This window comes from Mesoplodon densirostris, chromosome 10 (genome assembly GCF_025265405.1).
Source record: "Mesoplodon densirostris isolate mMesDen1 chromosome 10, mMesDen1 primary haplotype, whole genome shotgun sequence".
NCBI lineage: Eukaryota > Metazoa > Chordata > Mammalia > Artiodactyla > Ziphiidae > Mesoplodon > Mesoplodon densirostris.
This window is the reverse complement of record NC_082670.1, coordinates 14,747,455-14,763,048: the sequence shown is the minus strand read 5'-3', so window position 1 is coordinate 14,763,048 and position 15,594 is coordinate 14,747,455. Positions and strand designations below refer to the sequence as shown.

The 15,594-nt window shown below is 41.4% G+C and overlaps 1 protein-coding gene across 5 annotated transcripts in view; it reads right to left on the bottom strand.

Moving 5' to 3' along the window:
• The window catches only part of KDM1B (lysine demethylase 1B), a 57,466-nt gene extending 42,067 nt beyond the window's left edge, over positions 1-15,399 (bottom strand). The window contains exons 1-8 of one of the 5 annotated variants that reach the window (XM_060109138.1): positions 15,267-15,399; positions 14,906-14,949; positions 13,585-13,623; positions 11,200-11,299; positions 9,721-9,848; positions 8,280-8,369; positions 7,626-7,737; positions 4,571-4,687 (exon numbers count right to left, since the gene is read on the bottom strand). In XM_060109138.1, coding sequence (XP_059965121.1) covers positions 4,571-4,687; positions 7,626-7,737; positions 8,280-8,369; positions 9,721-9,848; positions 11,200-11,286 — 534 coding nt within the window. In that variant the 5' untranslated portion in view covers positions 11,287-11,299; positions 13,585-13,623; positions 14,906-14,949; positions 15,267-15,399. The remainder of the gene's footprint in view (positions 1-4,570; positions 4,688-7,625; positions 7,738-8,279; positions 8,370-9,720; positions 9,849-11,199; positions 11,300-13,584; positions 13,624-14,905; positions 14,950-15,266) is intronic. The other 4 variants (XM_060109142.1, XM_060109139.1, XM_060109141.1 and 1 more) reach the window with 4 other exon arrangements.
• Positions 15,400-15,594: the final 195 nt, after the last annotated feature.

Below are 15,594 nucleotides of genomic sequence, written 5' to 3'. Positions count from 1 at the left end.
TCAAGAATCAGTGTAATTCACCACGTTAAAGATTAAAGGAGAAAAACTATATGATCATCATAAAAGATACAGAAAAAGTATTTGACAAAATCTAACATCCTTTCATAATAAAAAGTTCTCAGCAAACTAGGCATACAAAGGAACTTCCTCAATCTGATAAAGGGCATTTGTGAAAAGCCACAGCCAACATTACACATGATGATAAAACACTGAACACATCACTCCTAAGGTCAGGAACAAGGCAAGGAAGTCTGCTCTTCCACTTCTATTCAGCTCTGTACTGGTGGTCCTGACCAAAGCAATAAGGTAAGTTAAAAAAATGAGCAAAAGGATAGTTTTTTAAAAAAGCAAAACAGTCTTTATTCACAGTTGATATTGCAGAATTCCTCCCACCAAAAAAATCTACAAAAATATAAATGGAATTTATTTTTTTTTTTTTATTTTTTTTTTTTTTTGCGGTATGCGGGCCTCTCACTGCTGTGGCCTCTCCCGTTGCGGAGCACAGGCTCCAGACACGCAGGCTCAGTGGCCATGGCTCACGGGCCCAGCCGCTCCGCGGCATGTGGGATCCTCCTGGACCGGGGCACGAACCCGTGTCCCCTGCATCGTCAGGCGGACTCTCAACCACTGTGCCACCAGGGAAGCCCCTAAATGGAATTTAAAGTGAAGTCAACAAAATCTCTGGGTATAAAGTCAATATGCAAAATTAAATCATATTTCTATATAATTGCAACAAACAACTTGAAAAGTTAAAAATAAACTCTACTTACAATCACAGAAAAAATAAGTATCTAGAAATAAATTTAACAGAATACATTCTCCTTTAAAACTAGAAAACACTGTTGGGAGAAATTAAAGACCCTGAAAAGATGGAGAGACAGACCACACCCATAGGTCAGAACAGGGGTTGGGAAACCTTTTATTTATTTATTTTTTTGAATTTTATTTTATTTTTTTATACAGCAGGTTCTTATTAGTTACCTATTTCATACATATTAGGGTATATATGTCAATCCCAATCTCCTAATTCATCCTACCACCACCACCGTCCCCTTGCCCCCACTTTGTGTCCATACATTTGGGGAAACCTTTTCTTTGAAAGGCCAGATGGCAGATATTTTAGCCTCTGTGGATCACATGGTCTCTGTTGCAACTACTCTGCCATTGTAGCATGAAAGCAGTCATACACAATACATGATGAATGAGCATGGCTGTGTTCCAATAAAACTTTATTTACAAAAACAGGTGGAGGGGGCCAGATTTGACCCATGAGCAATAGTTTGCTGACCCCTGGATTAGAAGACAAAAAAATGTAAAGATGTCAATTCTCCTTCAAATAATTTATAGCTTCAATGCATTCCAACCATAATCCCGAAAGTTTTTGTAAATACTGACAAGTTGATAAAATTTTTATAGAAATGTAAGGACCTAAAATAGCCTAAACAATCTTGGAAAAAAAAAAGTTGGAGGAATTTATACTACCTGACTTACTATAAAGATACAATAATCAAGACAGCAGGGTACTGGGTTAAGGATAAACAAAGAGATCAATGGGATAGAGTCCAGAAATTGGCTACAGGTATGGCCAGCTGACTTTTTTATAATGTTGTCAAAATAATTCAATGGGAAAAAAATTGTCTTTTGGACAACTAGATATTTATATGAAAAAAATTTGAATCTTGACCTATATCTTACATCAAAACCAAAAATTAACTTGAGACAGACTAGTGTCCTAAATATAAAGGCTAAAATAATAAACCTTCTCAAAGAAAACATAGGAGACTGTCTGTGCAAGTTGAAAGTTGCAATGATTTTGCAGAAAAAATGCAAAAGGTTCTAAGCATAAAAAAAAAAACATGGATAAATTAGGCTGCAAAATTTAAAAACTGCTCATCAAAGGATCTATTAAGAAAATGAAAAGGCAAGACAAAGACAGGGAAAAATATTCAAGATAACATATCTCATTTCCAGATTACATAAAGAACTCCTACAAGACAAGACAAACCCAATTTTTAAGAGACTTGGACAGATATTTCTCCAAAGAGGAACTATGAATGGCCAATAAGCATATGAAAAGATGTTCAACATCACTAGTCATCAGGGAAATGCATTTTAAAACCACAATGATAAAACAATACATACTCACTAGAATGGCTAAAATTAAAAAAAAAAAAAAAAAGTACCACCACCAAATGTTGTAGTCTGGTACAACAACCGTGGAAAACCATTTGGTAGTTTCTTACCCATAAATTTACCATACGACTCAGCAATTTCCTATGTATTTACCCTTCAGAAATGAAAACATAAGTCCACAAAAACACTTGCACAGAATGTTCATACAGATTTATTCATAACAGCAAAAGATTTTAAACAACACAAATACCCTTCAACAGGAGAATAAACAAATTATGATACATCCATACAATGGAACACTACTCAGCAATAAAAAGGAAAAAACTACTGATCCATGCAAGAACATGGATGAATCTCAAAAGCTGTTTTACTCGGTGAAAGAAACCAAACGCTAAAAAGTATATACTGACTGATTCCATTTTACAAAGTTCAAGAGCAGGCAAAACTCGGTTTAGGGTATGGCAATCTAAATAGTGTTTGCCTCTGGAGGGAGGCAAGGAAATGACTGGAATTTTTTAGGGTGGTGGAAACATCGTATATCTTGACTGGGGTACTGGCTACGTAGTGTGGACATTATCCAAAACTCAACGAAATTCAATTAAGATCTGTGCATGTAATTACAATATGTAATTATACCTCAATTTAAAAAATAACACGTAATTTTACATCTAGTAAAAATATCACCACTCAGTGTAGGTAAGGTTTTGATAAAATGATCACTCTGAGCTATAGTTCTTTAAACCTTTAAAAAGTTTTAGATATTTGTATCAAGTGCCTTAAAAAAATGTGCCTACCCTGGTGGTCCAGTGGTTAGGGCTCCGTGCCTCCAATGCAGGGGGCACGGGTTCGATCCCCGGTGGGGGAACTAAGATCCCACCTGCCACGTGGCGCGGCCAAAAAAAAAGTGCCTACCATAAGTACATAATCAAAGCACAAAAAAAGTTCTAGCAGGATAAATAAGTCGTTAAGAATGGTTATCTATTAGGGTGGGAAGGAAGAGATGGTTAAGGGGCACTTTCATTTTTTATTTGTATATAATATGTGTGTGTATATATTTACATATACATACATATATTCAATTCACTTTTTTTTTTTTTTTTTTTTCTTTTTGTGGTATGCGGGCCTCTCACTGTTGTGGCCTCCCCCGTTGCGGAGCACAGGCTCCGGATGCGCAGGCCCAGCGGCCACGGCTCACGGGCCCAGCCGCTCCGCGGCATATGGGATCCCCCCAGACCGGGGCACGAACCCGTATCCCCTGCATCGGCAGGCGGACTCTCAACCACTTGCGCCACCAGGGAGGCCCTCAATTCACTTTTTTAAAACCCGAGATTATATTCATGTAATAATTGTGTAAAATTTAAAACAATAAAACACAGAACTCCTAAATGTTCATACCCTTTTTCTCACCATTTCACTTTGCAAAATCTTCCAAATATATTTACAATAATTATGAGTCACTTTAATAATATTTGTATCTTAAATCCCAGGCTTTTAAAAACTTGATCATAAACTTTATAGAGCTTTTCATCATTTCTTTAAAAAGAAAATATTTTGCTCGTGATAACTGCATATCTTTGTGAATATACAGCAAACCACTGAATTACATACTTTAAAAAGGTGAATTTTATGCTATGTGAATTAAATCAAAATTTTCAAAAAAGAAAGCCTCTTGCTTCTGAGATTACAATGATTCCTAATATTCTTTAATGTACTGATGGAACTAGAGACATTTTGTAGATGAATGCTTTAACACATTTAAGCAATTAACACATTTTTAAACGCGAAGTAATTATCAAATCTCAAAACAGGCACACTATACCAACTATGGAAGACTGCTAACAGTCCAAACATATATATCTTTTTCGCCTTACTAACAGGATCCTAATTTTGATTCTGTTATAAAATATTTTCTTCCAGTTATAAAATATTTTATAAAATATAAAACACGCAACAGTTATAAAATATTTTCTTCCTTGGTCCCTACTGCTGTTCAGAGTAGCTGCATGATACTATTCTGACCAATGAGCTATAAATAGAAATCTACTGCTGGAACTTCCAGGAAAGCTCCTGGTTTCCCAATAAAAGAGGGAGAGACTTGGCTTGGGAGACCCCAGCCTTTCCCATCTTTTCTGCTTTTAAGTTGGAATGATGGCTGACAGTGCAGTAATGATCTTGTGACAGAACTGGAAACTAAAAGGAGACTTCCTTGGATACCTACACCAACTCTGGACTGCCTGTTTCTAAACTGCTTATAATGAGAGAAAAATAAAAGCCTTAATTGGTTAAGCCATTGTAGTTAAGATTCTGTTATACGTAGGACAATATAATCCTGATACAATGATCAACAGAGTTATTGAAAAATATACACCATTATTATTTACTGACAACTAAATTAACACATCAATTAATTCAAAAGGAAAACCAACAGAGATCATACCTTAACAGCAGTATTTGGCTTCATACCACATCGGTACGTCTTTGCTATCTGTGGAGTCAGCTGGATTTCCTTGGTAAGTTGCCTCCATTTTCTACACTCAGGTTTTGTACATTGAACCTAGATGGAAAGTAAAAGTCAAAATCAATGGGTCGGCACCTCATGAGCTAGCATTTCTATCTTCCACCTCTCACTTTGCCATCTTCTTCACATGATTTGGTCAACAACCGTTCAGCACTTCCAAGTAAATACCTTTTCTTCCCCTTGCGCCATGGCCACCCATAAAATCCACTTTTACCCCATCAGTCTAATTTCTGATTCAATACTAGCTCAGGCCCCGAGAAGTGCAAAGGGGATCTTAGTACTGTTGTCAGAATGGCTTTCTAGCTCTAACCTAAGGAAACAGAGTTAAATTTAGTTGCAGGTAGTCAAAAAGTATCACACTAAATGCATCAAAAAGTATCACACTAAATGCAATGTGGTATCCTGGATTGCATCCTGGAACACTAATGAAAACACTGAAGAAATCCAAATAAGTCTGTAATATAGTTATTAGTACTGTACCAATGTTAAGTTCTTAGTTCAAAATATAATCCTGGTGTGTTAGATGATAACAGTAGGAGAAACTGGGTGAAGGATATACAGGAACTCTGTACTATCCTTGCAAATTTTCTATAAATTTTAAATTATTCCAAAATAAAAAAGCATGCAGATATCCATCTGCAGAAGAATGAAGTTGGGCCCCTACTTAACACACATACTAAACTTAAAATGGATCAAACACCTTAATGTAAAGAGCTAAGATGATCAAATTCTTAGAAGAAAATATGAATCGATCTTCATGACCTCAGATTTGGCAGTGGATTCTTAGATATGACACCAAAAGCACAAGCATCAAAAGAAAAAAATGGATAAACTGAACTTCACCAAAATTTACAACTTCTGTGCACTAAAGGACACTATCAAGAAGTGAAAAGACAACCTAAAGAATAGGAGAAAATATTTGCAAATCACTTATCTGATCAGGGCCCAGTATCCAGAATAGATAAAGAACACTCACAATTCAACAACAAAAAGACAAACAACCCAATTTAAAAATGGGCAAAAGACTTGAATAGACATTTCTCCAAAGAAGATATACAAATGCCAGCAAGCACAAGAAAAGATGCATTAGTCATTAGGGAAATGCAAATTAAAACCACAGTGAGATACCACTTCATGCCCACTAAGACAGCTATAATTTAAAAAAATGGTAAACATGAGTTGGTGAGGATGTGGAGAAATCTGAACTCTCATACATTGCTGGTGGGAATGAGAGATGGTGCAGCAGTTAGCTATGGAAAAGGGTTATCAGTTCCTCGAAAAGTTAAACATAGATTTACTATGATCCAACAATTTCATTCCTAGGAATGTACCCAGAAGAACTGAAAACAGATGTTCAAAAATATTTGTATACAAATATTCACAGCAGCACTGCTTGCAGTTAACTAAAAGGTGGAGATGACCCAAATGTCCATCAACAGATGAAGGGATAAGTAAAATGTGGCAGATCCATAGAGTGGAATATTATTCCCCCATGAAAAGGAATGAGGTCCTAATACATGCTACAACAAGGATGATTCTCAAGTGCACTACGTTAAGTGAAAGAAGTCAAATATGAAAGGTCACATACTGCGTGATTCCTTAATATAAAATATCCAAAATGGTAAATCCATAAAGACAGAAAGCAGATTAGTGGTTGCCAGGGGCTGGAGGCAGGGAGGAATGGGAGGTGACTGCTGAATGGGCACAGGTTTCCTTTGTGGATGCTGAAAATGTTTTGGAATTAGACAGAGGTGGTGGTTGCACAACATTGTGAATGTACTAAATGCCATTGGGGTGTACACTTTAAAATGGTTAATTTTATGTGAATTTTTTGTGAATTGAAAGTTATGTGGGGACTTCCCTGGTGGCTCAGTGGTTAAGAATCCGCCTGCCAAAGCAGGGGACATGGGTTCAAACCCTGGTCCAGGAAGATCCCACATGCCACAGAGCAACTAAGCCCGTGTGCCACAACTACTGAGCCCAAGTGCCACAACTACTGAGCCCAAGTGCCAAAACTACTGAGCCTGTGCTCTAGAGCCCGTGCTCCACAACAAGAGAAGCCACCGCAGCGAGAAGCACATGCACTGCAATGAAGAGTAGCCCCCCCAGCCACAACTAGAGAAAGCCCCCTTGCAGCAATGAAGACCCAATGCAGCCAAAAAATAAATAAATAAAATAAATAAATTTTACAAATAGTTATGTGAATTTCACTTCAATTAAAAAATTTTTAAGTTTGCAGAGAGAAGCTCAAATTACCTGTAATATTAAATAAATTAGCAAATCATTTATTAAATGATGTTATATTTATATTATATATGCAATTGCTAAAATAGGTTTTCAAAAAACGGCTAGATGGAAAAATGATATAAAGTTAACTTAATAAAAAAACTCGGGGCTTCCCTGGTGGCGCAGTGGTTGGGAGTCCGCCTGCCGATGCGGGGGACACGGGTTCGTGCCCCGGTCCGGGGAGATCCCACATGCCACGGAGCGGCTGGGCCCGTGAGCCATGGCTGCTGAGCCTGCGTGTCCAGAGCCTATGCTCCGCAATGGGAGAGGCCACAACAGTGAGAGGCCCGCGTACCACAAAAAAAAAAAAAAAAAAAAAAACAACTCAGTTAGCAAAAACTTACATGCAAAGTATGATTTTAAACCTAATTAGGATTTGTATATAAAGCATGAAATTGTGTTTAAACATACATAGAAAAACATGAATAGAAAAAAAGATGAGAGAGATATGCACCAAACTTAGCACTGACTATCACCAGCTGGTAATGAGTCTTTAGTTTCTTCTTTACACTATAGGTTGAATTACGTGATTTTTCTACAAGAATCAAAAATGTGATTTGCTTTAATAGTTACAGAAAGAATAAATGTAATTAAAGAAAACTTTCCTAAAAATTGGTATTTTCATCCATTCCTCTTGCATTTAGCTCTACAAATCCTTTACAGAACAGTAAAGCGTTATCTTCTTTACCCAGTAGGGAAGCTGCTGGTCTGCCATGAAAGCTTTGGGACTAGGTTCAGTTTTTCCATTGCTAGTCCATATTTTTTTCCACGTAGTATACTTGTCATATCCATCCTTATGGCTGAAAAAGAATAAAAATAAATATATCAAGCTATAAGTTATTCAGGTTTTCAAAACAGGTGGCAGAAATCTTACATAAAGGACTTAACCAGCCATATTTTAAGGAGGGGGGTAGTTATCATGGCACCCATAAAACAGGTGGCATTCCTATCAATTTTAGTACTTAAAACTATCAAGAAGGGATGGTTACCTGTCTGTCCAGAACCCTCTAGTTGTCAGCATCCTCCCCCTAATCTTTGCATTCTGCCCACATGCATTGGCACAGAAGAAGCAGCTCCTAGACGTTTCAGAATTTGCAAACTAAGGAGAATAACTGTCTCACAGCAGATGCTTTTTGAGCGCTGAGTGTGCACACACATAAGTGTACACACATGCAAACTACAGCATCAAAGTCCTGGCCCACCGGTAGTCAGCACAGGTGTGGCTGAAACAGTGGAATAATTCAGTAAGCCTGGGGGCTCAGTCATAACCATCTGACCCCCTCCACCACCCAAGCCACCATCCCTTCCACCACGGAAACCTCAAACAATTATCAGAACAAACCTTCTATAGTAATGGTCAAAGCATTCATTACAGAAATGCTCCCCACAGGAGAGGTGATACCACCGGGATGTGTAGCCATTTTTGGCACATCTGAAAACAGCAAAAACGGGTAGCTTTGGTAATGAATAAACATTTCTTCTCATTTTGTTTTGTTTTTTCTAACATTTATCAAATCACGCTTTTTTTTAACATTTATCAAATTGCTTTATAAAAAAAAACTTAATCAAGCACCTCCTAGGAGCCCTTTTGCCTTATCTCCAACAATCAGAATTACAACAACCAGAATTATAACAGGGGAATCCTAACAACCAGATTACAGCAAGGGAAATGGAAAGGCCAACTGATACATAACAATGCATGGTGAGGACACAGGACTTAGATCAGTGGTACCCATCAGAAGGGCCTGGGACTTAGCAGTTTTATCAAGACTTCACGGAGTGATGATAGGGTTTCAGACATGAAAGAAGGGATGCCAGTGGCCTTGCTGCATGTGAGTGAAGGAGCGAAGTGTGGTCTTTAGTAATAACATCTGGCCCGATACTAAACAGTGAACGAATCTGGCCAGCTGGAATGGGACCATCCAGCAGGCAATCTAGTAAATATAACCTACCACACAGCCAATCATGTAGTAAAAGAATGAAATATAATGCCACTATGAACAGTAACACCACCACCTCTTTGTGATTAAAAAAACAAAACAAAAAACCAAAAACAACAACAAAAAAAACACCCAGGATATGTTTTCTAGGTTTTACTGAATGTTAACTGAAGATTTTTCTCTGGAAGTAAACGGTTATGCTTGGGGGCTTCCCTGGTGATGCAGTGGTTGAGAGTCCGCCTGCCGATGCAGGGGACACGGGTTCGTGCCCCGGTCCGGGAAGATCCCACATGCCGCGGAGCGGGTGGGCCCGTGAGCCATGGCCGCTGAGCCTGCGCGTCCGGAGCCTGTGCTCCGCAATGGGAGAGGCCACAACAGTGAGAGGCCCGCGTACCGCAAAAAAAAAAAAAAAAAAAGGTTATGCTTGGATCATCCTAATAAAAATGGCAAGAGTACAGTTAGCTACACAGCTTTAATGAGACCTGTATATATCTGTTGGAGGAGAAGGTATGTTATATGAGGGAGAAAAGCAGCACAGGGAAATAAGCATATACTTGTCTCTCCAGGGAGGTCAAGGTTCTCTCTCCTCTGCCCCCACCTCTTACCCCCATCCCATCCTCAAACTGTCCCCCCTGCCACCCCCTACCACCAGAGATACAGCCATTGTGGATGGGACTGGAGGACACGGATTGGCAGAGCTGGGCGTGCTGTATACAAAATGGACGGGCAATGTCTCTGTTGTTGGATAACAAGTATCTCTATGTATCTTCAGGAAGACTATCTTTGAGGATGAATGCTCTCACCCGCAGGAAGGTGAGGCCAAGACCCACCATCTAAACAGACCTTTCAGAAGCGCTGGCAAAGCACACGGGACACGCAGCTGTACAGCCGGCTTTTTCGCATTTCCTGTACTTCTTCTCTGACCCACCATCTTCATCCTCGTCTGTCGTCTCTGTGGCCTTTTTCTTCACCTGAGAAAGAACCAGCTGAGGTTAACAGTACACCGGCAGGGCCAAAGGCAAAGGCGGTGGGAGGTTTACTACTGAAATCACGTCCATGTTAGAAGTTCTAAACGTGAAGATCAACAGCATCCTGACAGTGGGGGAGGGGTTGATGATACATCCATTTCCCTGAGACTGCACTGTGCAAATAACTCGCTAATTTGCTAGAAATTTAGAACTAGCACTTTGACAACAGCTCTCTGAGTAGAGAACTAAAATGCATATGAGCTTCTCTTAGGAAAAAGCAGTTTCAACTATACTTCAATAAAAAAAATTTAAACATTTTAAAAAGCTGTATCATCAAAAATAAAAGCCACTCTCAAATTAAGATTTTTTTTCTTTACTTAGAGCAGTTATAGCCTCTCAGTATTATAGATTTTCAAAACTAGGGCTTCCCTGGTGGCGCAGTGGTTGAGAATCTGCCTGCTAATGCAGGGGACACGGGTTCGAGCCCTGGTCTGGGAGGATCCCATGAGCCACAACTACTGAGCCTGCGCGTCGGGAGCCTGTGCTCCGCAACAAGAGAGGCCCGCGCACCGCGATGAAGGGTGGCCCTCACTTGCCACAACTAGAGAAAGCCCTCACACAGAAACGAAGACCCAACACAGCAAAAATAAATAAAATAAATTAATTTAAAAAACAAAACAAAAAACTAGACAAATTCTAGAAAAAGAATTACATCATTCAGGGCCTCCCTGGTGGCGCAGTGGTTGAGAGTCCGCCTGCCGATGCAGGGGATACGGGTTCGTGCCCCGATCTGGGAGGATCCCATATGCCGCGGAGCGGCTGGGCCCGTGAGCCGTGGCCGCTGGGTCTGCGCGTCCGGAGCCTGTGCTCCGCAACGGGAGAGGCCACAACAGTGAGAGGCCCGCATACCGCAAAAAGGAAAAAAAAAAAAAAAAAAAAGAATTACATCATTCAATATTTTTCTTAAAAAAAAAAAAAAAGTCCTACAAGAGAGATGGCAGCAAGTAACCTGCTAACAGCACCCAACCAACTACAAGCTGAGGTCCAAATTCCTATGAATGACACCAAGTGAAGCATGATCTGGCCCCAGCTCATATCCTGGAGGCAACCCTACAGCTGTGATTCTCTGAACACCCCATGCTGATTCACACTCTGCGCCTTTTATCTCTGCAGTTCCCTCTGCCAGATACACTTTTTTCCTACATTCTATCACTTTATCACAGATTGTTCCAAGGTGAATTTCTCCACTAGGCTGCAAGCCCCTTGAGGGGCTTAGCAACTCTAATTCTTCAGTCCCAATCACAGTAAGCCTGTTGTTCAAAACAGGTGCATTGAATGAACAAATGAGTGATACCTGCCTACCGGAGCTCCTCAAAGGAAGGCTATCTGGAGAATTATCAAAAGGTGCTTTTTTCTTTGTCCTCCCCCGTGGGGTTGCCATTGTATCAGAAAATCTGAAAACAAACAAACAAACATTAAATATTAGCATCTGCTAATACTTTCAACACTCTGGAGTCAAGTTATTATGTAATTTAGTTGGTAAGAGTATATGTGCCACAGTCAGATGGCCCGAGCGTGAAGCTATTGCTTTCAAGTTACTTAAGCTTGCTAAGACTACACCTCAGTGTTCTCATATATAAAATGGGCACAGCCAGAGTGTACCCTAGCATTGGTGTGAAGATTAAGTAAAATAACTAATTTAAAGCACCAGACCTGGTATAAGTACTCAGTAAATGTTATCCATTAGTAGTATGTACATTTACATATAAAAATGTAACCACACGAATGACCAATAAACAACTGACACTACTGTTTATAAAATTCAATGAGTAAAAATATCTCATTTTTGTTTGTAATATTCCTCTCTATCTCACTGCATCTTCTTAGTTCCTGAATTTTGCTCTCTTATTATACTTTAAAAAGAACACTCATTCATTCCTTCTCAATAAAACCCAACAAACAAATCTCAGGCACACTGTCTAGTCACTACTGAATACAGGAATCTGGGTTGGATAGTCACTAATATTTTCCACTGGACAAATGTTATGAGTTCTCAAACTAGTCTAATAACAGCACAGTTAAAGAAACATTAAGAACCAAAAGTCTACACGAAAAATAATGCATAAAACCATGAATGATTAAGTTATCATATTAGTATTTTTTCAATTAAATTTGATAAGGGGGCCTCCCTGGTGGCACAGTGGTTGAGAGTCCGCCTGCCGATGCAGGGGATACGGGTTCGTGCCCCGGTCTGGGAGGATCCCATATGCCGCGGAGCGGCTGGGCCCGTGAGCCATGGCCGCTGGGCCTGCGCGTCCGGAGCCTGTGCTCCGCAACGGGAGAGGCCACAGCAGTGAGAGGCCCGCGTACCAGAAAAAAAAAAAAAAAAAAAATTTGATAAGGAATGAAAAATGCTTAGCATAAGTACTCAACAGTGTATGGATCCTACAATTATCACACATCTCCTTCCTTGATCCATATTTACTACACACACATACCCTCACACAAAACGATAGCATGAGAAATAAACAGGACATACCTATAGATAAGAAAATGGAAAGTGGAAAAGTGCTTTTATCTTAAGATATAAATCCCACATATATGATCTTAATCTTGGGGAAAAGCTTTAAAGGGCCTGTAGTCCTATTGTTTCACTATGAACCGTAATCCTATTGTTTGCACTAACATTCATAAGCGCATTTTTCATGGATTATTAACATCACGTGTGAAGACTTTCAGTCTGCCATCTATAACAACTTTGAGAAATCTTGACACCGATGTTATGGATGGTTTTTCTTTGACTCAGTCTTCACCTTCTCAAAACCATTATGTTAGTTGTGAACAAATATACCTTATGCATATTCTGAAATGCATTACAGTTCTCCAACCATTAAAAAAATTGCCATGAGTGCTACAGCACTCATTATACAGCTGGATAAAGAACAAATGATTTTAAAAGTACTACTGTCTACCTATAATTCTTATACCCAGAGAAGGCTTTCTGGATCACATTTTCAAAATTTTGTCCAATCTAACCAATCTTTTTATGTAAAACATATATCCCACATTATTCATAAAATGAACCATGAATAAAGCATGTGTAAACAATGTATACAGTAAACATTAAGTATTGCAGCAAAAATATTTGAGTCTAATGTGGGGTTTAGGAACATAAATAAAATCAGGTTCATGCAACATTTGACAGTGTTACCTGGGCAAGTAAGCACTCTCAAAAAGAAAGCTCTCTCAAAAGAAAACATAGGGCTTCCCTGGTGGCGCAGTGGTTGAGAGTCCGCCTGCTGATGCAGGGGACACGGGTTCGTGCCCGGGTCTGGGAGGATCCCACATGCCGCGGAGCGGCTGGGCCCGTGAGCCATGGCCGCTGAGCCTGTGCGTCCGGACCCTGTGCTCCGCAACGGGAGAGGCCACAACAATGAGAGGCCCGCGTAGTGCAAAAAAAAAAAAGAAAGCATAGATTCTGGAAATTTCATCAAACATTTTAACCCAACTGTATACTGAAAAACATGTATTATACTGAAAAACATGTATTTGATTGCAATGAAGAAATATGTAATTCAAGAAATGGTTAAGAGGAAATGAAAACATTAGCTATAAAAGCCATTAAGAAATCTGTGTTGTCTGGGAAAAATATGATTGAAGATTTTTAGGGCAGTAATTTTGTCTCAGTTAATTATACAATTAACAGTTATGTACCTTCATCCTTTTTTTTGACACTTACTGTAATCTCTGTATTTTCACTGTTGCTGGGTTCTTGGGGCTTAAAATAGAGGAAAAAAATTTAAGTTGGAAGGACTACAGTTAATTGTGCTTTTAATATAGTCTTAGAAATATGATCAAAAGTGTCATTAAAACAAATTAGTTTACTGGAAGTGCTTTCCCACCTGGTTCTTCAAATTAGTAAACTCACCTAACGTTAAGTATGATCAATTTGTTTCAGGTTCAATATGATTTTATAGGCATGTTTCTTCCTAATTTTAAATTCATAGCTTTGGTTTTCTTTCAATGTGACAAAAGAAAGAAAAAAAGGTTGGGGGGGCATAAATATATAGGTGAATATATCAATGTCTAGATTTCTACTTTAATAATTCCCAGGATTTTTTCAGAAGTAGCTTATTCAAAGAGCTTTTTAAAAAGACACAGAATTCATAAAAATATGAATCTAAAGAACTCCAGGTTGGAATAAAAATTTATAGCGGTGTTAGCATAATTTCTCAAAACTGGACAAAATACTAGAAACTTCTTCAGAGACAAAAGGAGCAAAAGTTTCCCTTTGGGCCACCTGAAATTCTACCCACAGTAATTAAATTTTCCGAAATATGGATCCAGTTCAATTGCCCGAATGCTTTGTTGACTACTTTCTCTGCATGGAAGATAATTAATTATTAATGGTCATTTTCTCCTGTACCTCCTGACGAAACCGTCCCTCCCACTCGCCTTCCTTCCACTAAAATAGGTTAAAAAAAAAAAAAAAGTGTAAAAGCCTCGAGTTGTGTGCGCACAGGTGGAGTGACGGATCTCCCCAAAGGGAGTGGTCTATGGACTCCCGTACGCTCTCCCGAGGGAGGGCTGGGCCTCCAGCTGGCTAGGTTCCAGACCACGGAACCCCAACTCATTACAGCTGGGCCTGCCCACTCCTTCCTCTTTCACCTGCCGGTTGCTAGGCTGTTGACTAACAGCTACCGTAATCGGGCCGCCCCCTAGGGGTCCCAGGTCCCGGCGGAGTTACCCCAGCAACCTGGCAATGCCGTTCGCGTCTCAACGCGTGGTCGCGGCGCCGCAGTCGAACTAATACCACCTGCGAGGCCGTGCCGGCTCCTCGCCGCCACGCTCTCGGCTGGGAGGAACAGCCAGGGAGTTCCTACTCCCGGACTGTGGGTCCCCCGCCTACTCCCCGCAGGTACTCCCCAGGTGACAGGGTACTGACAGCCCCCAGGAGGGAGCCCCAACGTTCCCTGTGCCAGATGCAGCCGCCTCTCTTTCTGAAAAGCTTTCTCGTCTCTTCTCAGAAGTCGAAGAAGCAACAGCCTCCCCGGGCTCACCTTTGCGTTGGAGGCGTGCAAGGAGTCGCGGCGAGAAGGCACCGCTGTACAGAAAGGAAATATTGCGGGGAGGGGGGGTTAGGAGAAACCCGCAGCACCGCGATGAACCGGGGAACCCGGTCGCTGCAACACCCCAGCCCGGGAATTCCCCCTTTCTCAGGCTGGGATCCCCACCTCTCACCCACTACCAATCCGGGGAAGGAGGTATAGCCCCGAGGGCACCGGTCCGCCTCCCTCCCGGGCAAGGAGCGCTGCACAGGGGCAGGAGAGCGTGCACCCCGGCCAAGCTGCTTTGTGCAGAACTGTCACCCGAAATCCGCCGCCGCCCCCACGCCCGCCCCCGGAGCCGCGTGCCCCCCACCTCAGAGCGCAGGCGAGACCTCGCGCGCCGCCCGGAGCCACGGGCGCCTCTCCGGAGCCGCGCGCCGAGCGCACAAGACGGCAGGATCCGCGCCGCGAGCCGCAGCCCCCGCTCGGCCGCCGCCGCCGCTGCTTCCGCCCCTGTCACGACGTGACCCGGGGTGGGAGGAGCCGGCGGGACGAGGGAGGAGTAGGGTACCCGCCTTCGCCTTCGCCGCGCTACTCGCCCCGCCCTGGCCATTTCCGCCGCTGAGCAAGCCGGGGAGCGTGGGGAGGGGGGCGGGGTCTGTGCGCCGCGGGAGGGGCGGGTCCGGGGGCGGGTCCAATAG